Source organism: Oreochromis aureus, linkage group 16 (assembly GCF_013358895.1).
Source record: "Oreochromis aureus strain Israel breed Guangdong linkage group 16, ZZ_aureus, whole genome shotgun sequence".
In the NCBI taxonomy this organism is placed as follows: Eukaryota; Metazoa; Chordata; class Actinopteri; order Cichliformes; family Cichlidae; genus Oreochromis; species Oreochromis aureus.
The window spans coordinates 9763502-9785584 of NC_052957.1; the positions used below are offsets into that span (position 1 = coordinate 9763502).

The 22083-nt window shown below is 39.1% G+C and overlaps 1 protein-coding gene and 1 pseudogene across 1 annotated transcript; both read right to left on the minus strand.

Annotated features, from left to right (window-relative positions):
* LOC116314862 (sterile alpha motif domain-containing protein 9-like) lies at positions 1-8460 on the minus strand. The gene is made up of 4 exons (XM_031732997.2): positions 7948-8460; positions 5430-5491; positions 5278-5342; positions 1-5099 (listed from the first exon to the last, which is right to left on the minus strand). The coding sequence occupies exons 3-4, from the start codon at positions 5299-5301 to the stop codon at positions 624-626; spliced, it is 4500 nt and encodes a 1499-aa protein (XP_031588857.2). The 5' UTR covers positions 5302-5342; positions 5430-5491; positions 7948-8460; the 3' UTR covers positions 1-623.
* Positions 8461-11847: 3387 nt separating this feature from the next.
* LOC120433621 lies at positions 11848-20440 on the minus strand (annotated as a pseudogene).
* Between the last annotated feature and the right edge of the window lie 1643 nt (positions 20441-22083).

Here is a 22083-nt window from a genome sequence, read left to right on the forward strand (position 1 = left end):
TAATGTTACAGTACATCTTTATTAGGCAGCAAAGGTATTGCAAAACTCAGTGCTAGATTTTACATGGAAAACAAAAAACAAATCATGTTGTTTTAAACAAAACTGCAAAAGTAATATAAGACAATATGATAAAAGGTCAAGTTTTGGAATTTTAAACATCAGACAACTTCATATACAACTTAGTTGTATTAATCAAATAATCATTATGCAAAAAATTAGTACTACAAAAGTACACAATTCATATATAAATGTACTATAAAACAGATGTAACTATACTATTAAATCCATCATATATCACTTTCAGTTATATAACCTAAAACGCAATAACCAGTAACAGTTAAATTAATTTTCAAATATCACATAACAGTTATTAAAAAAAAGACTCTCACATATGCGGTGACTTGTGAGCTACAGTATAAATGTTGTTAAGACATTGCTCAAAGGTTTTGTATGTCAAATGGCCCCTCCCGTTGCAACAATAACAAAAATACAAACATCATTTATGTAAAGTACACAGGAAAACATAATCACATATAAGCCAAAGACGACAGTTATTCAGATGTCCAGTGCAAACTCTGCCAGATAAAGCTAGCGTGTCTCAGCTCTGTCATGACCATGCATAATCATTTTTGTCCAATGTCAAATGCAACAGGTCCTCTCATGGAGAAACCAATGAAGAATGACACTTTTGACCTCTCTGCATGCCCACTAATCTGGCTTCGATACATTGGGGTGACTGGAAAACCAGTATCTGCCATTATGCAATCACTATGCACCTCCCCTGTGACCCTATAAAGGAGCTCCTCCACCTTCTTCTCCTTCCATATTTTGCCACTTCCCCACATGGAGGCAAACTGTTGGTGCCCATCCACGATGCACTTTTTGATTTCTCCAATGTGAACCAGTCGTTCATAGCCACGCTTCTTCCCCAGCAGGAAATGGATAACAGGACTTTTGCCATTGTACACTTCCTTCATCTCTGCATGATAAGAGGTTTTCATCTGTGAGATGTACCTTCCAAGTTCTCTATATACCGGACGGTTTGGCTCTGGCCATAACAGCAGAACTGCAATGAAGGAGAGCGGCAAACTCTCACTCAGTGGGATTTGCCCACAAAGAACTTGGGGGAGAAGATTTACCATGGTTTCATATGGCTGTAACAGATGTGATTCCAGTTTAAGACGACTCAACACAACATTGACATAGATAAAGTTCACTTTCTCCTTTGGAGTTGGGTGACGCTGACAAATAAAGAGATACTGTCTGGCAATCTTTTCCAACTTTACAGTTGAGGTTTCATTTGAGAGACAGCTCAGAATCCCAGAATAGGTGTCAGCCTTTTCCTCTTCCAGGGACTGTCTCGTCTGGTGTAGTTCCAACATGGTGTGCAAGGTTTTATTCTTCAAAAGAGATGCAGAATCTGTCTTACAGAAAACCTTTGCATAATGTCTGAAACATCTGAAAAGCTCATTTTGGGACATTTGCTCGCGGCTATCTTTCATTCCAAATCTGGAGCCCAGATTTACATAAAAATTGTCAAGGAAGTCAAAGTTCTTCTTCATCCTGTATTTGAGGTTGTAAAGTACATCCTCAAAGTGTTTCAGAATGACATAGTAGCGTTTGTTTTTGGTGTGCCAACGATCCCTACTTTCTAGGTCGGAAAGTTTAAGATCTCCAGAAAGAACCTGGCTCATTATGTCATGACGAAGACCATCAGAAGAGAACACAGGGGTCTTTGCCAGCACATCAGTGACAAGCACACCAACCTGAATTTCTCCCAGGCAGCCAGAGGTGTTGAATGTACAGTTGTCTGTTTTGATTTGTAATCGTTGGAGTGACTCCTTCTTTGCAAGGTTCTGTGTTTCCTGGAATGCTTCCAATGCTGACTGAGCCAGTTTCAGAAGTGTTTTCAGTTTCTCTGGACTGATGGGTTCTTCCTTGCAGTCTGCAATGGCATTCTTGAGCTCATGCTTGATCACTTGTGCTGATGTATCTGCAATATAGGAGTTGTCTTTGTAAAGATCTTTTGCTTTTTTTGCCCAAGATTTTGCCTCTCCAAAATCTTTCTTTCTCAGGTAATAGTACCGGGCGAGTAACTGGGAGACAATGGGATCTTTCTCATATCTCTTTGAGGCATTTTTTAACACCATCTCTTCCAGTCCAGGTGTTTCATGTGCAATGTCCTGAATGAGTGGAGAGAACTGTGATTCCTCTAATTCATGATATCGCTTGACCAAAATGTGGTGAACGTCTTGCAGGAGCTTGCTTTTGCCTTGTGTGCTTTCATAAAACGTGTCTGTGGTCAGCAGAAGGTCAGCAATTTCAACTTTTTTCACATTGTGTGTTGCTTTAAGTTCCAACAAACACTGCTTTGCAATTCTTGAGTGGATCATTTTCACAGCTCTGAAGACTACCTTACCCTGAACTGAACAGCTGGTTATAAAAGTAGAAAATTTTCCAAAACCATGTTCAACTTTGTTGGATCCACAAAACGGTATAGGTTGAAGGTCAAGGAATTCCTCACACAGAGAGACTGATAGAGAGGCCCCGCGGCAGTAAACATCCAACAGAACTAAAACTGCCAGAAGCTGGGCATTTTTCTGATTCATATTGAAGCTCTTCAGTGTGTTGCGGACCACACTCTCAATGTATTCTGACTTAAAGTTCTTCTTCATGATCATGAAACCATAGAATGTTTCAGTGTTTTTGTAAGTTTTCTCAATTTCGACTAGTTTTTCTTCAAACAGTTTCTTTTCCTTATCAGAGAGATTATTTCCAATGAATACAGTATCTGCAGTTTGCCCAGTCGTTTCAGAAGACTCTGATCTCATGCAGTTCAAGAGAACCACCTGCGCAGACTTAGACTGAATTTTTTTCTCTTCGCATTCTTTTTCAATGAGCTGCTGCAAGTCAAATACTTTTTCCGTATCATCAAAGTCATCTATCATCAGCAAAACAGGGACACTTGGTAACTGCTCCTGATGGTCATACATGAGAAGTTTGGTCACCTGACTGGCTACTTCAGCAAAGTCAGCATTGTTGTTCCTGAGGACAGCACAACGAAATGTGTTCCGGAGAGACCACAATATGTGCATGGCCAAAGTTGTCCCACCACATCCAGGTACATGCATGAGGTTAAACAACACACAGGCTTTTCTCAGGGAGCATAAATCAGGCATGATTGTATCCTTGATGTAGTCAAAGTGGTCTCGTTTGATAAACGGCGTGGATCCAGGCTGCTCCGAGAAATAGAAATTCCACCACGTTACCTTTCCACCCTTGTAGAAGTTCTCCTCTATCACATTTTTTTCCTCATTTCCTCCTTCACATTGGTTCACGCAAAGGACATCTAAAGTATTCAGACTTCGCTCTACTTTCTTCTCAAATAGCACTTTGCTTCCCCCACCACACGGTAGGAAACGACTGGATCTGCGATTCTCTGACCAAAGGCTAAGGATAGTGCCATTGACTTCTGCAAAGCTGAGATCATGTATGCATCTACCTGAGATGTCGATTCCACATCGAGCCTCAATTAAGTCTCTCCAGGAGTTGAATGCTTTGTCATTGTCACATATGCAAAGGATCTGATCTGTGCCTCTGAGTTCCTGCAAGAATGTACTGAAAGTCTCCACAAGGGGGTCCATCTTCTCACTTACTCTTGACAAAATTAAAAAAATGACGAGGAACCTCTTGTTTGGAAGGACATCTTTGCGACACAAGAAGGAAATCACATCTCTGACGGAGGCTCCCTTATCCATTAACCACTGGTCAATGTCTGAGGGCGACTCATGCTCAATGCCTCCATTGCAGAACACCCAGCTGGTGTTTTGAGTTAATTTCAACTTGTTCGCAATGTCTTCAACTCCTTCTGTGATTTTATATCGTGCCGGTGAATGAACATTTACTGGGCTCTGTTGGTCAAAATATTGCTCTAATCCCTCTTTAGCTGATTCTGGATCAAAGTCCAACACAGCTGTTGGGTTCAGATCTACAAGAAATTTTAGATAATCTAACTGACTTGGGTGTGACTTGTTAGTTATTATCACATACTGCTCAACATTTGATTTATCTAAAGACAGAGAGCCACCAGTGATCATGTGACTGAGTCTAGAGCCCTGAGTGCTGTTTTTTATCACACTGAGGTGCTTCTCTTCTGCCTTTTTCCGGAGTTCTAATCGCTGAGCCATACTTTCTAGAAACTGCTCGTACTCTCGCTTGTTTGGTTGCGCAAGAAGGTCTCTGCTGCTACCACCATCACGGATGAAGAAACACTTTGATGGTTCTGATTCAGTTTCTTTACTTTTGCCTTTTTTCTTGCCTTTTTTTATGGTGTATGATGTGTGGTAGCCGTTTTCTTCACAGATCGTAGTCTCTGGAACTACGTCGACTTCTATGACACATTTGTCAGATGATGTCATGTTCTTGTTGAGAACTCCAACAAATCGTGGAGGTTTGATGCATGTCTGAGCAGCTTGTTTATGTTTATATTCAAAATACTCATCAATGGCAGATTTTAGTTCATTTGCAAAAGCCTCTCTGTCCTCAACAACCACTCCCAACACTTGACCGTGGGTGAAGTCCGGTTTGTCTCCTATTCCAAAATGTATGGTGCCGTTGGTGCGGCTGTTCATGCAGGCTGCTGCAAAGCGAATGACCTCAGATGTGAACTTCTTCATTTTAGTTTCTTCTGTTGTGCTGGTGAAAGCTTTGTACTCGTGGCAGGGTTCAATCAAATCTGAGGCACCTGATTCTGTAACATCAAGAATGCTGCTTTCCATGTATCTGAATGTATCGTGGTATCTACAAAATGGATACGGCTTGCACGGTTTTCCAGGCTGGTTTCTAGAACCTACTGGCTCTTCTTTTTTAAATTTTACAACTTCATCTCTGGCACGAATGAGAAGTTTAGCCGGTCCAAAAGTCACGCCAATTTTGGTTAAGTCAGTTGTATCTAAAAGCAGAAGACTTTCACCATTGATGTCTTCATTAAACAATATTTCAGCAACTTTGTCATCCACGCGATCCAATTGGAGAACCCATTGCCTCACTTGATGTTTACTCCAATCTTGTATGTCTGATGACAGATCCTCCTCCTGGCACTGAAATATAAAGTCCAGTTAACATTCCTAATTTCTAAATTAATTATTAGACACTTCAATATTTAGTGAATATGTCTAGTATTATGTGGAACAGTTTAAAACATGAACCTATGTTTTAATTTATAAAAGCTCACTTCTTAACATTTGTTTTATTGAAGCCTTTTCAATTTTTACTTACCTTCATTTCACCTTGATCTGCCATGACAGTACTGCTTCCTCTTTCACAAATATAGATTAGTGATGCTACAAAATAATTTAAATAGAAATATTAGCAATAGAGGAAAAGGAACTGTATTGATAGTAACTAAAATTAAGCAAGTTCAGCCTCACCTTAATTTTTCCTGATCATCAATGATGGCTGGTCAACTTTTCACACATATTGGTAACTAATGCTGCAAAAAAGTAGAAGTATTATAAACACATGGCTAAGGCAGTTTAGGAGTAACAAGGGAGGGATTTGAGAACCAACGAGACTAATTTATTTAGTTTCAGGGGGAATATGTATGACATTGTTAATCTCAATAATCGTTAAGATGTGCTTTGCTATACAGGATTTCAGTATATATACAGTTTTAGGTCTCCTTTATTTCTGTGGTCTCGATAGGTGCCAAGTATTGATTTGATCAATTGGTTACCCAGCAACCACACAATTGGAATTCACATAGTATATGACTTAGCTTTGTCTTCATGAAATAAGCAAGAACTTGAAAAAGATGTAATCTGGATGGCAGCATATATTGCTGAAAACCTATAAGTTACCATAAGTTGGCACCTGTGAAACTAAAAACTGGAAAAACTGTATAGTGCTAAACAAATATTTTGAATAAAATTTGTATAATTTGACTGTCTTTTGAAAGAACATCCCAGAGAAGGTGAGCGTTTTAAAGTAAATATGGGGAATTCATCATTCTATGAAACTGGGCAATTATTTCAACAATTTAATAAATGAAAGATTCAGAGACTCTAGAGAGGTTTCTGCACACAGGAGCCAGGCCGCAGAGCTTAGATCTTGATAGGGTTCAGGCCTGTACTGCATTAGAAACAGACCTGTGTTGGAGATCACTGCATGACCTTACAAACACTTCTGAAAAGTGTCGGCAGTTAACACAGCTCTTTGTTGCATTCACACATGCAAGGAACAAACAGAGAAGCAAGATACAGAAACACTGCTTCCTTCCTTAAAACCAGGAAGCAGCCTGTGGTCTCACCACTTATCCTCCAGACTAAAGAGGATGTTTAGTTGCATCGAGACAGCAGCCTCGATAATACATATAATAATACAGGATTATAAATTAATGTGCATGGTATAGGTAAGTTGTACGTGTGAGAAGGCCCCATTGACGCTGAACTCTGTACAGGTTTAGGAGCACTGCTGCTGGTGAAGGCAGAGGAAACAGAGGTTCACTGATCTCAAAGTGAGGAGTAATGATGAGTTTTAAAGAAAAGTTTAATTTTCATGTGCAGCTGGTTTATTGGCAGAAGGCTCTGCTCTTTGGCTCAGGTGCACTGCATGGCATATTACATAGTAAGATGTTTTGAGTCAGTTGTATGGTACAGTGTGTGCTTGCATGAGAAGCCTCTGTGGAACTGTGTATGACTGAATTAAAGCAAAGTACATATGTCAAGCCCTTGACATGATTCTGTTTTTCCAGTGTGGTCCTTAGTGAAATATATTCTAATGATACAAAATTAAGAAAAACCATTTACATACATTATTAGGATTAAGAAAGCTGCCTGAATTTTTTTTGTAGTAACCCCGTTGCAATACAATAATCAGTTTTGGAGTCGAATTTGTAGCATGATTTAGTGTCAGTGAAACAGAAATCTGAATTTATTATGTTCAGGACAATTATTACAATTACAATAACAGTAGTTTTGCTACTAAGCTAAATTCTTTTAAACATGATCGTATCTGTTTTCTCTGTATGGAAGAGGATTAGGGCCACTGGAAATCACAAAGAAAAAAAATATGTGGTGGAATTTTCAGTTTATAAAGTCTGCAACACGGTCAGCTGTGGTCAAGGCATTTAAATTATTGTAAGCAGGAGAGCTAACACAAATCAAACATCACAGTTCTACAGTCATGAGAGTTGTGAAACAGAAGTAGTGCTCCCACTCCTTTATCCATTACAAGGAAGAGGGAAAAAGTCACAAACTTATCATATCACACATCACGAGGCTCGCTGTGAAACGGAACAATGGGTATGTTGTTTTGTGCCCTTGGCATTATTAGCACCTGCAAAGGGAGTTTTCTTCTCCAACTACCGAGGCTGAAATAAGTTCATATAGTTTTAGAAACTTACACTGAACAGTCCATTACAGTGTTAAAACTAGGCATATGCATAAGCCACTTAAACACTTTAAATGAGAATAATAGAAATTTTCTATTACAATTCCAAATGACTCCCCACATTTTTAATGGTTCTAATCCTCTTCCGTACTTCTGATTCAGAAGCACACCCGTGGTTTCAGTGGTGTGCTCTACAATGCCAGCTAGAGGTTAGAATAAAACCAGGAAGTGGCTTTAGTGTTTAATGTTTTTGTTCATTCCACAAATCCGAAAGACTTAAGGCAACAGAACCAACAGAATCATTCAAAAACTGGTTAAGGACCCGAGCCGACTGACTTTCTTCTTTTTAAATGTGATACAGTGGGTATTAAGTGGAGACAGGAAGATATGTAATGTATGGTAATATAAGTAAGCTAAGTGTCATCATAGAAAGGCAAACCATGTAAAGTTAAACGAAGAACCACAAAATAACTGGTTGCATCCTTACTACGCATTTACTGTTTTTCCATTGATCTTTATAACAATGAAGGCTCAAAACAAATATTGACGAAAACTTACATTTCATTCAGTCCGCTCTTCAGTCCTCTCGGTTTAAAGCTGAGCTCCGTAGCCAGGTTAATGTAGCGGTTTTGGAGAGCAATAAACCAAACAGGCTTCTCCTGCTTGTTTGCGGAGGATACAGATGAGAGAAGACTGAGGAAGAAGACTTCAGCTGGGCGGGTCATTCACGGGAAATGAAACCTAACCAAAACTGTCCGTGTGTTTCGATTATTCTGACCGAAACGATACTTGTTGCGAGATGGGTGACTTCCTCCGTGATTTGTCAGCATTGTATCATGTTCTTTTCGTCGTCTTAACTAATTGTGAAACGATATGGTAAAACGTCTGATCCCGGAAACCCTCCCAAACAAGTCAGTGCGTCAGTCTAGGATATATCTAATATCTAAGAGCTGAAATTTAACTGAGCTGGGAAAAAATGAGGGATTAAAAGCATCCTCCTACTGCGCATCACTGCATCAGCTGCAGCTATCTCCGCCGTGCCTCCCAGCAGCTGGTACCACAGCTGAAAGTGAAGCAACAGCGAGGTAGTAAAAGTTGCGGTTCCACTTATGTCCACTTGAGGCTCCAAAGTCATAGCCATAGATGCCCACGTTAAGAAAACAGTTTCTACCGTCATTGCTTTGGAGTAGCGAAACACACCCCACCTGTCATTTGCTGGATGTTAAGAGATTTGAATTTAAAAATGACTGTTAAATTGCAGTTTTTTTAACTGGAAGGACTCAATGGGGTATGGCCCTTATTCATATAAAATATATAGTGCTAATGCAACAGCACTTTTCTCTTCATGTTTGACTAACACATGTACATTTGTAGTATAAAATCACCCTGTGTGTTCTCAACAGTGGAAACAAAATCAAAGCATATAACCGAGTAAGTAGAGTAACACTCATCTTCAGTTAAAATGATCACAGCTGGGCCAAGTGCAATCACCTGGATCACTGATGACTTTTAAATGACTTCTTATGAGACAATCTACAAAAGGCAGCAATCGGTCCCTTCCATTCAGCCAGTGTTTGCACTGCAAACCATTTCCATAAGAAGGGTTTTTTTTTTATTTCTTTTTGTTTATTAAGCTGCTTAACACCAAACTATGAAGCATTCAAGCATAGCAACGGGCTCTTCATGAACCTGTTTTCCTCCACTTTGATGGAAGGTTGCAGTCACAGCTCTCGCCTAAATTATATGAGGACCTAATGGCCTGGAATATTGAACCCAAAAGGACATAATCCATAATCCTGGATGGTCCATCACCCATTGTCCCTCCAGAAGTCAAACAAGGGTGAAGATCTGGTTTACTGTTTTGTGGCCAATTCACATTACTCCTGAATCCAGGGATCAGCAGGGTGCCAGAGCCTTCTCGCCACCACAGTGGAATATATTTTCCTGGTGAACATCTGTAAGGGAAATGATTATGGTGGGGCAAGTTCAGCACATACAGCACTGTGGGGAACCAGTGGTTCAAACATTTCATTGATGAGAAAAAGTTGATGTGTATTATTAAGGCCAAAGGCACTAGCTATACTATTTCACTAAATGCAAAATGTATAGATTATTTACCACCGACATCAACTGAAATAGAATTAAAACATGAAAGTTACTCAATAATACAATAACGTCTAGTGACCTCCTATATTGATTAATGTAGGTAAAGAAGGTAATGATAAATACTACAGAGAGCACAGAGGTGAAATAACACTAAATATTCAGACTGCAGAAGAAACATTAACGGGAGTTGTAGCGCGTGCACCATGGTAGAAGAAGAGTTGTTATACGGAAGCAGGAGAATTGCGTATTTGGACAGTTGGAAAAGCACCACTTCATAGAAATGTTGATTTATTGATCAGATGCAGTAGCTTGGAAAACTGTAAGATCCACACTGCACATATTAGAAGCAACTTTTCACAGATATAGGTAGGGAAAATCATCTGGACCTTCAAATATCAGGGGCTTAGCCCAGACATGAAGTCTTCTGAATTTCTACTCCATAACAGCACTTTTTCATAGTTATTTACTATATTTCGTAATTCAACCTAAACACCATTTTCATACTGGGTTTCAGCTGTGGCAGGAAAATATAGCTGTCGTGTTATGTAGTTTGTTTTTTTATGAGAATGAAAAGAAGAGTTTGGCAGTTGAAAAGGGGAAGAGATTTGCAGGCATTGGCCTTAATCTCTCATGTATGTAGAAGTAGTAGCAAACTATAAATGTGTTTTATTCAATAGATGTCTGTTATGTGCTTAGTCTAATGAGGGTTGAGTGTCCTGTGTTAATAAAGTGCATAGTAAAAAGACAAAATATACAAAAGACATACAAATGCAGCTTGTGCTTTTTTCATGTGCTTAAAATTATTTTTGAATTCTTTTTATTTGATTATATTATCCCTCTGTTCACCACTTTGACAGACACTTGATGTCTTTTAAATGTGCTATATAAATAAAGCTGACTTGACTTGATTTGCTTAAAAATAAGACCAATTTTATTGCATCTGTATTTTTATATTCTTACACTGTAGAGAAAACCAAACACAGAAAGATGATCTATTCCTGACAATCTATTCCCTTAAACACTAATCTCCCTCAAGACCTACTCACAGTGTGCACTCTGCTTTTCTAAAGGTTGAGAGAGACAAGGAGTATCTCTCAATCAGGGAATCGAACCTTGGTCTTGTGCAAAAGAGGCAGGGACACTCAATACTGTAACCGTGGGAAAAAGAGAAAAATGCAATAACCATGTTAACCACGAGACAAAGTGAAACACTTTCTCTGTTTCATCTTTTGGATACTTCCAGATTTACATACAAGCTTCTGTGAGTAAAATTGGACTGGGAACACTGCCACATTGTGGCCAGAGTGGGTGTTACATATGTACTGAAAAGAATTACCACTGGTAACTGCAAAAATCAGAAGGAAAAAATGATCCTCCTCCAGTGAAGTTAAACTTATGTTTACATACTTTTTCAGAATACAGAGACGTAGTCACATTCTTTTAAGGTTGTTTAGCAGGAGTGCTGGCAGTGCAAAACTCACTTTATGGATTTTGGGTCGGGTGTCCAAGGTAAAGTTAAAACAGGTAAAACTTCTAGGTTTAATATGCACTATAGTGCAACAGTCCTGTGAATGTTATGTCATCATCTGAATCAAAATGACCAAAAAGAAAAGTCTGATCAAACACCTGTTTGTTACACGGTGCAGAGCTACATGGAGAAGCAGTTTCCAGATAAGGTAATATTATTTACAGGTTCTTTATGGTTCAAAGGATTCAGGGTCTGTCTGTGGGCTTTATCCCCAAGCTTGAAGTAACTATTAAAAAGAAAACATAATTTATCACCGTATCCAGCAGATCTTGTGGCCACAGTATTAGGTCTACAATTAGTGGAAGAAAACATGTTTTTTAGGGTATAACTCATAGCAGCTCCTGTATTCACAACTGAGCCTCCAGTTAGGTAACACCATGTGGAGCCTGTGTTTTCACAAGCCTGTGCAGGGCAGGGGGGAAGTAGATGGGAAGATAAAAGAGGGCAGCACTGCCCTGTTAACCATTCACTTTTTCCCATATTAGCTGCCTGAATATATGTATTTTATTGTTTGCATGACAATAAACTGCAGTTATCCATTTTTGACTATATATCCTGTATTGTTTTATGTTTCATAAATACCATTTCTTCCTTATTTGGTCTGTCATCCAAAAAAAGCATCTCATACTTTAAGCTGTATGAGGAGCAGTCACGAGGTTATATAATGCAAATGCTTCTTGGAGCTTTTGCATATGACCTAAACTGATCAATTCAATTTCATTTTCCCCCTAATTTGAACATAGTTATGCACTTCTTCATTTCTGTAGTCTACATATAACTATTTGAGTGCATGTGCAGTTCATTTTAAAGTAACCCTTACATAGTAATGTTACAGTACATCTTTATTAGGCAGCAAAGGTATTGCAAAACTCAGTGCTAGATTTTACATGGAAAACAAAAAACAAATCATGTTGTTTTAAACAAAAATGCAAAAGTAATATAAGACAATATGATAAAAGGTCAAGTGTTCTTCAGACAACTTCATATACAACTTAGTTGTATTAATCAAATAATCATTATGTAAAAAATTAGTTGTAGTAAAGTAAACAAAGTACACAATTCATATATAAATGTACTATAAAACAGATGTAACTATATTATTAAATCCATCATATATCACTTTTAGTCATATAACCTAAAACGTGTCAACCAGTAACAGTTAAATTCAAATTTAAATATCACATAACAGTTATTAAAAAAGACTTTAACATATGCAGTGACTTCTGAGCTACAGTGTAAATGTTGTTAAGACATTGCTCAAAGATTTTGCATGACAAATCCCCCCTCCCCTTGCAACAATAACAAAAATGCAAACATCATTTATGTAAAGTACACAGGAAAACATAATCACATATAAGCCAAAGACGACAATTATTCAGATGTCCAGTGCAAACTCTGTCAGATAAAGCTAGCATGTTTCAGCTCTGTCATGCATAATCATTTAAATTTTTGTCCAATGTCAAATGCAACAGGTCCTCTCATGGAGAAACCAATGAAGAATGACACTTCCGATCCCTCTGCGTGTCCACTAATCTGGCTTCGATACATTGGGGTGACTGGAAAACCAGTATCTGCTATTATGCAATCATTTTTCACCTTCCCTCTAACCCTATAAAGGAGCTCCTCCACCTTCTTCTCCTTCCATATTTTGCCACTTCCCCACATGGAGGTAAACTGCTGTTGCCCATCCACGATGCACTTTTTGATTTCTCCAATGTGAACCAGTCGTTCATAGCCACGCTTCTTTCCCAGGAGGAAATGGATAACAGGACTCTTGCCGTTGTACACTTCCTTCATCTCTGCACGATAAGAGGTTTTCATCTGTGAGATGTACCTTCCAAGATCTTTTTGTAGTGGACTGTATGGCTCTGGCCATAACAGCAGAACTGCAATGAAGGAGAGTGGCAAACTCTCACTCAATGGGATTTGCTCACGAAGAACTTGGAAGAGAAGGTTTACCATGTCTGCATATGGCTGTAACACATGTGATTCCAGTTTAAGACGACTCAACACAACATTGACATAAATAAAGTTCACTTTCTCCTTTGGAGTTGGTTGACGCTTACAAACAAAAAGGTACTGTCTGGCAATCTCTTCCATCATTTCTGTTGAGGTGTTGCTTGAGAGATAGCTCAGAATGCCAGAATAGGTGTCAGCCTTTTCCTTTTCCAGGCACTGTCTTGTCTGGTGTAGTTTCAACATGGTGTGCAAGTTTTTATTCTTCAAAAGAGATGCAGAATCTGTCTTACAGAAAACCTTTGCATAATGTCTGAAACATCTGAAAAGCTCATTTTGGGACATTTGCTCACGGCTATCTTTCATTCCAAATCTGGAGCCCAGATTTACATAAAAACTGTCAAGGAAGTCAAAGTTCTTCTTCATCCGGTATTTGAGGTTGTAAAGTACATCCTCAAAGTGTTTCAGAATGACATAGTAGGGTTTGTTTTTGGTGTGCCAACGATCCCTACTTTCTAGGTCGGAAAGTTTAAGATCTCCAGAAAGAACCTGGCTCATTATGTCATGACGAAGACCATCAGAAGAGAACACAGGGGTCTTTGCCAGCACATCAGTGACAAGCACACCAACCTGAATTTCTCCCAGGCAGCCAGAGGTGTTGAATGTACAGTTGTCTGTTTTGATTTGTAATCGTTGGAGTGACTCCTTCTTTGCAAGGTTCTGTGTTTCCTGGAATGCTTCCAATGCTGACTGAGCCAGTTTCAGAAGTGTTTTCAGTTTCTCTGGACTGATGGGTTCTTCCTTGCAGTCTGCAATGGCATTCTTGAGCTCATGCTTGATCACTTGTGCTGATGTATCTGCAATATAGGAGTTGTCTTTGTAAAGATCTTTTTTTTTTTTTTGCCCAAGATTTTGCCTCTCCAAAATCTTTCTTTCTCAGGTAATAGTACCGGGTAGTAACTGGGAGACAATGGGATCTTTCTCATATCTCTTTGAGGCATTTTTTAACACCATCTCTTCCAGTCCAGGTGTTTCATGTGCAATGTCCTGAATGAGTGGAGAGAACTGTGATTCCTCTAACTCATGATATCGCTTGACCAAAATGTGGTGAACGTCTTGCAGGAGCTTGCTTTTGCCTTGTGTGCTTTCATAAAACGTGTCTGTGGTCAGCAGAAGGTCAGCAATTTCAACTTTTTTCACATTGTGTGTTGCTTTAAGTTCCAACAAACACTGCTTTGCAATTCTTGAGTGGATCATTTTCACAGCTCTGAAGACTACCTTACCCTGAACTGAACAGCTGGTTATAAAAGTAGAAAATTTTCCAAAACCATGTTCAACTTTGTTGGATCCACAAAACGGTTTTGGTTGAAGGTCAAGGAATTCCTCACACAGAGAGACTGACAGAGAAGCCCCGCGGCAGTAAACATCCAACAGAACTAAAACTGCCAGAAGCTGGGCATTTTTCTGATTCATATTGAAGCTCTTCAGTGTGTTGCGGACCACACTCTCAATGTATTCTGACTTAAAGTTCTTCTTCATGATCATGAAACCATAGAATGTTTCAGTGTTTTTGTAAGTTTTCTCAATTTCGACTAGTTTTTCCTCAAACAGTTTCTTTTCCTTATCAGAGAGATTATTTCCAATGAATACAGTATCTGCAGTTTGCCCAGTCGTTTCAGAAGACTCTGATCTCATGCAGTTCAAGAGAACCACCTGCGCAGACTTAGACTGAATTTTTTTCTCTTCGCATTCTTTTTCAATGAGCTGCTGCAAGTCAAATACTTTTTCCATATCATCAAAGTCATCTATCATCAGCAAAACAGGGACACTTGGTAACTGCTCCTGATGGTCATACATGAGAAGTTGGGTCACCTGACTGGCTACTTCAGCAAAGTCAGCATTGTTGTTCCTGAGGACAGCACAACGAAATGTGTTCCGGAGAGACCACAATATGTGCATGGCCAAAGTTGTCCCACCACATCCAGGTACATGCATGAGGTTAAACAACACACAGGCTTTTCTCAGCGAGGATAAATCAGGTATGATTGTGTCCTTGATGTAGTCAAAGTGGTCTCGTTTGATAAACGGCGTGGATCCGGGCTGCTCCGAGAAATAGAAATTCCACCACGTTACCTTTCCACCCTTGTAGAAGTTCTCCTCTATCACATTTTTTTCCTCATTTCCTCCTTCACATTGGTTCACGCAAAGGACATCTAAAGTATTCAGACTTCGCTCTACTTTCTTCTCAAATAGCACTTTGCTTCCCCCACCACACGGTAGGAAACGACTGGATCTGCGATTCTCTGACCAAAGACTAAGGATAGTGCCATTGACTTCTGCAAAGCTGAGATCATGTATGCATCTACCTGAGATGTCGATTCCACATCGAGCCTCAATTAAGTCTCTCCAGGAGTTGAATGCTTTGTCATTGTCACATATGCAAAGGATCTGATCTGTGCCTCTGAGTTCCTGCAAGAATGTACTGAAAGTCTCCACAAGGGGGTCCATCTTCTCACTCACTCTTGACAAAATTAAAAAAATGACGAGGAACCTCTTGTTTGGAAGGACATCTTTGCGACACAAGAAGGAAATCACATCTCTGACGGAGGCTCCCTTGTCCATTAACCACTGGTCAATGTCTGAGGGCGACTCATGCTCAATGCCTCCATTGCAGAACACCCAGCTGGTGTTTTGAGTTAATTTCAACTTGTTCGCAATGTCTTCAACTCCTTCTGTGATTTTATATCGTGCCGGTGAATGAACATTTACTGGGCTCTGCTGGTCAAAATATTGCTCTAATCCCTCTTTAGCTGATTCTGGATCAAAGTCTAACACAGCTGTTGGGTTCAGATCTACAAGAAATTTTAGATAATCTAACTGAATTGGGTGTGACTTGTTAGTTATTATCACATACTGCTCAACATTTGATTTATCTAAAGACAGAGAGCCACCAGTGATCATGTGACTGAGTCTAGAGCCCTGAGTGCTGTTTTTTATCACACTGAGGTGCTTCTCTTCTGCCTTTTTCCGGAGTTCTAATCGCTGAGCCATACTTTCGAGAAACTGCTCGTACTCTTGTTTGTTTGGTTGCGCAAGAAGATCTCTGCTGCTACCACCATCATGGATGAAGAAACACTTTGATGGTTCTGATTCAGTTTCTTTACTTTTGCCTTTTTTCTTGCCTTTTTTTATGGTGTATGTGTGGTAGCTGTTTTCTTCACAGATCGTAGTCTCTGGAACAACGTCGACTTCTATGACACATTTGTCAGATGATGTCATGTTCTTGTTGAGAACTTCAACAAATCGAGGAGGTTTGATGCATGTCTGAGCAGCTTGTTTATGTTTATGTTCAAAATACCCATCAATGGCAGATTTTAGTTCATTTGCAAAAGCCTCTCTGTCCTCAACAACCACTCCCAACACTTGACCGTGGGTGAAGTCTGGTTTGTCTCCTATTCCAAAATGTATGGTGCCGTTGGTGCGGCTGTTCATGCAGGCAGCTGCAAAGCGAATGACCTCAGATGTGAACTTCTTCATTTTAGTTTCTTCTGTTGTGCTGGTGAAAGCTTTGTACTCGTGGCAGGGTTCAATCAAATCTGAGGCACCTGATTCTGTAACATCAAGAATGCTGCTTTCCATGTATCTGAATGTATCGTGGTATCTACAAAATGGATACGGCTTGCACGGTTTTCCAGGCTGGTTTCTAGAACCTACTGGCTCTTCTTTTTTAAATTTCACAACTTCATCTCTGGCACGAATGAGAAGTTTAGCCGGTCCAAAAGTCACGCCAATTTTGGTTAAGTCAGTTGTATCTAAAAGCAGAAGACTTTCACCATTGATGTCTTCATTAAACAATATTTCAGCAACTTTGTCATCCACGCGATCCAATTGGAGAACCCATTGCCTCACTTGATGTTTACTCCAATCTTGTATGTCTGATGACAGATCCTCCTCCTGGCACTGAAATATAAAGTCCAGTTAACATTCCTAATTTCTAAATTAATTATTAGACACTTCAATATTTAGTGAATATGTCTAGTATTATGTGGAACAGTTTAAAACATGAACCTATGTTTTAATTTATAAAAGCTCACTTCTTAACATTTGTTTTATTGAAGCCTTTTCAATTTTTACTTACCTTCATTTCACCTTGATCTGCCATGACAGTACTGCTTCCTCTTTCACAAATATAGATTAGTGATGCTACAAAATAATTTAAATAGAAATATTAGCAATAGAGGAAAAGGAACTGTATTGATAGTAACTAAAATTAAGCAACTTCAGCCTCACCTTAATTTTTCCTGATCATCAATGATGGCTGGTCAACTTTTCACACATATTGGTAACTAATGCTGCAAAAAGTAGAAGTATTATAAACACATGGCTAAGGCAGTTTAGGAGTAACAAGGAGGATTTGAGAACCAACGAGACTAATTTATTTAGTTTCAGGGGAATATGTATGACATTGTTAATCTCAATAATCGTTAAGATGTGCTTTGCTATACAGGATTTCAGTATATATACAGTTTTAGGTCTCCTTTATTTCTGTGGTCTCGATAGGTGCCAAGTATTGATTTGATCAATTGGTTACCCAGCAACCACACAATTGGAATTCACGTAGTATATGACTTAGCTTTGTCTTCATGAAATAAGCAAGAACTTGAAAAAGATGTAATCTGGATGGCAGCATATATTGCTGAAAACCTATAAGTTACCATAAGTTGGCACCTGTGAAACTAAAAACTGGAAAAACTGTATAGTGCTAAACAAATATTTTGAATAAAATTTGTATAATTTGACTGTCTTTTGAAAGAACATCCCAGAGAAGGTGAGCGTTTTTAAAGTAAATATGGGGAATTCATCATTCTATGAAACTGGGCAATTATTTCAACAATTTAATAAATGAAAGATTCAGAGACTCTAGAGAGGTTTCTGCACACAGGAGCCAGGCCGCAGAGCTTAGATCTTGATAGGGTTTAGGCCTGTACTGCATTAGAAACAGACCTGTGTTGGAGATCACTGCATGACCTTACAAACACTTCTGAAAAGTGTCGGCAGTTAACACAGCTCTTTGTTGCATTCACACATGCAAGGAACAAACAGAGAAGCAAGATACAGAAACACTGCTTCCTTCCTTAAAACCAGGAAGCAGCCTGTGGTCTCACCACTTATCCTCCGGACTAAAGAGGATGTTTAGTTACATCGAGACAGCAGTCTCAATAATACGTATAATAATACAGGATTATAAATTAATGTGCATGGTATAGGTAAGTTGTACGTGTGAGAAGGCCCCATTGACGCTGAACTCTGTGTTTAGGTTTAGGAGCACTGCTGCTGGTGAAGCCAGAGGAAACAGAGGTTCACTGATCTCAAAGTGAGGAGTAATGATGAGTTTTAAAGAAAAGTTTAATTTTCATGTGCAGCTGGTTTATTGGCAGAAGGCTCTGCTCTTTGGCTCAGGTGCACTATGTGGCATATTACATAGTAAGATGTTTTGAGTCAGTTGTATGGTACAGTGTGTGCTTGCATGAGAAGCCTCTGTGGAACTGTGTATGACTGAATTAAAGCAAAGTACATATGTCAAGCCCTTGACATGATTCTGTTTTTCCAGTGTGGTCCTTAGTGAAATATATTCTAATGATACAAAATTAAGAAAACCATTTACATACATTATTAGGATTAAGAAAGCTGCCTGAATTTTTTTTTTGTAGTAACCCGTTGCAATACAATAATCAGTTTTGGAGTCGAATTTGTAGCATGATTTAGTGTCAGTGAAACAGAAATCTGAATTTATTATGTTCAGGACAATTATTACAATTACAATAACAGTAGTTTTGCTACTAAGCTAAATTCTTTTAAACATGATCGTATCTGTTTTCTCTGTATGGAAGAGGATTAGGGCCACTGGAAATCACAAAGAAAAAAAATATGTGGTGGAATTTTCAGTTTATAAAGTCTGCAACACGGTCAGCTGTGGTCAAGGCATTTAAATTATTGTAAGCAGGAGAGCTAACACAAATCAAACATCACAGTTCTACAGTCATGAGAGCTCTGAAACAGAAGTAGTGTTCCCACTCCTTTATCCATTACAAGGAAGAGGGAAAAAGTCACAAACTTATCATATCACACATCACGAGGCTCGCTGTGAAACGGAACAATGGGTATGTTGTTTTGTGCCCTTGGCATTATTAGCACCTGCAAAGGGAGTTTTCTTCTCCAACTACCGAGGCTGAAATAAGTTCATATAGTTTTAGAAACTTACACTGAACAGTCCATTACAGTGTTAAAACTAGGCATATGCATAAGCCACTTAAACACTTTAAATGAGAATAATAGAAATTTTCTATTACAATTCCAAATGACTCCCCACATTTTTAATGGTTCTAATCCTCTTCCGTACTTCTGATTCAGAAGCACACCCGTGGTTTCAGTGGTATGCTCTACAATGTCAGCTAGAGGTTAGAATAAAACCAGGAAGTGGCTTTGGTGTTTAATGTTTTTGTTCATTCCACAAATTCAAAAGACTTAAGGCAACAGAACCAACAGAATCATTCAAAAACTGGTTAAGGACCCGAGCCGACTGACTTTTTTCTTTTTAAATGTGATACAGTGGGTATTAAGTGGAGACAGGAAGATATGTAATGTATGGTAATATAAGTAAGCTAAGTGTCATCATAGAAAGGCAAACCCTGTAAAGTAAAACGAAGAACCACAAAAAATAACTGGTTGCATCCTTACAACGCATTTACTATTTTTCCATTGATCTTTATAACAATGAAGGCTCAAAACAAATATTGACGAAAACTTACATTTCATTCAGTCCGCTCTTCAGTCCTCTCGGTTTAAAGCTGAGCTCCGTAGCCAGGTTAATGTAGCGGTTTTGGAGAGCAATAAACCAAACAGGCTTCTCCTGCTTGTTTGCGGAGGATACAGATGAGAGAAGACTGAGGAAGAAGACTTCAGCTGGGCGGGTCATTCACGGGAAATGAAACCTAACCAAAACTGTCCGTGTGTTTCGATTATTCTGACCGAAACGATACTTGTTGCGAGATGGGTGACTTCCTCCGTGATTTGTCAGATTGTATCATGTTCTTTTCGTCGTCTTGACTAATTATGAAACGATATTGTAAAACCTTTGATACCGGAAACCCTCCCAAATAAGTCAGTGCGTCAGTCTATGAAATCCTTGAAATGTTCCACTGGGAGTGGGAAAGTGGAAAAGTGGAAAAGTTCAGTTCCAGGGTTGAAAGAGCGCCCTCCTTCTCAGCTGTAAGTTACACTGAATTTTAAAACACATGTATAATATCTAAGAGCTGAAATTTAACTGAGCTGGAAAAAAAATTGTGAAAAATTAAAAACTGAGGGATTAAAAGCATCCTCCCAGTGCGCATCACTGCATCAGTTGCAGCTATCTCCGCTGTGCCTCCCAGCAGCGGGTGCCACAGCTGAAAGTGAAGCAACAGCGAGGTACTAAAAGTTGCGGTTCCACTTATGTCCACTTGAGGCTCCAAAGTCCCCATAGATGCCCACGTTGAGACTTTGGACCAATGATGGTAGAAAACAGTTTCTACCGTCATTGCTTTGGAGCAGCGAAACACACCCCACCTGTCATTTGCTGGATGTTAAGAGATTTGAATTTAAAAATGACTGTTAAATCGCAGTTTTTTTTAACTGGAAGGACTCAATGGGGTATGGCCCTTATTCATATAAAATATATAGTGCTAATGCAACAGCACTTTTCTGTTCATGTTTGACTAACAAATGTACATTTGTAGTATAAAATCACCCTGTGTGTTCTCAACAGTGGAAACAAAATCAAAGCATATAACCGAGTAAGTAGAGTAACACTCATCTTCAGTTAAAATGATCACAGCTGGGCCAAGTGCAATCACCTGGATCACTGATGACTTTTAAATGACTTCTTATGAGACAATCTACAAAAGGCAGCAATCAGTCCCTTCCATTCAGCCAGTGCTTGCACTGCAAACCATTTCCATAAGAAGGTTTTTTTTTGTTTGTTTCTTATTAAGCTGCTTAACACCAAACTATGAAGCATTCAAGCATAGCAACGGGCTCCTCATGAACCTGTTTTCCTCCACTTTGATGGAAGGTTGCAGACGCAGCTCTTGCCTAAATTATATGAGGACCTAATGGCCTGGAATATTGAACCCAAAAGGACATAATCCATAATCCTGGATGGTCCATCACCCATTGTCCCTCCAGAAGTCAAACAAGGGTGAAGATCTGGTTTACTGTTTTGTGGCCAATTCAGATTACTCCTGAATCCAGGGATCAGCAGGGTGCCAGATTTTAACTTATTCAAATTCAGTTTCTGATGGCACAGATTTCTGCCCATAGCCAGAGCCTTCTTGCCACCACAGTGGAATATATTTTCCTGGTGAACATCTGCAAGGGAAATGATTATGGTGGGGCAAGTTCAGCACATATAGCACTGTGGGGAACCAGTGGTTCAAACATTTCATTGATGAGAAAAAGTTGATGTGTATTATTAAGGCCAAAGGCACTAGCTATACTATTTCACTAAATGCAAAATGTACAGATTATTTACCACCCACATCAACTGAAATAGTAGCAATTAAAACATGAAAGTTACTCAATAATACAATAACGTCTAGTGACCTCCTATATTGATTAATGTAGGTAAAGAAGGTAATGATAAATACTACAGAGAGCACAGAGGTGAAATAACAGTAAATATTCAGACTGCAGAAGAAACATTAACAGGAGCTGTAGAGCGTGCACCATGGTAGAAGAAGAGTTGTTATACGGAAGCAGGAGAATTGCGTATTTGGACAATTGGAAAAGCACCACTTCATAGAAATATTGATTTATTGATCAAATGCAGTAGCTTGGAAAACTGTAAGATCCACACTGCACATATTAGAAGCAATTTTTCACAGATATAGGTAGGGAAAATCATCTGGACCTTCAAATATCAGGGGCTTAGCCCAGACATGAAGTCTTCTGAATTTCTACTCCATAACAGCACTTTTTCAAAGTTATTTACTATATTTCGTATTTCAACCTAAACACCATTTTCATACTGGGTTCCAGGTGTGGCAGGAAAATATAGCTGTCGTGGC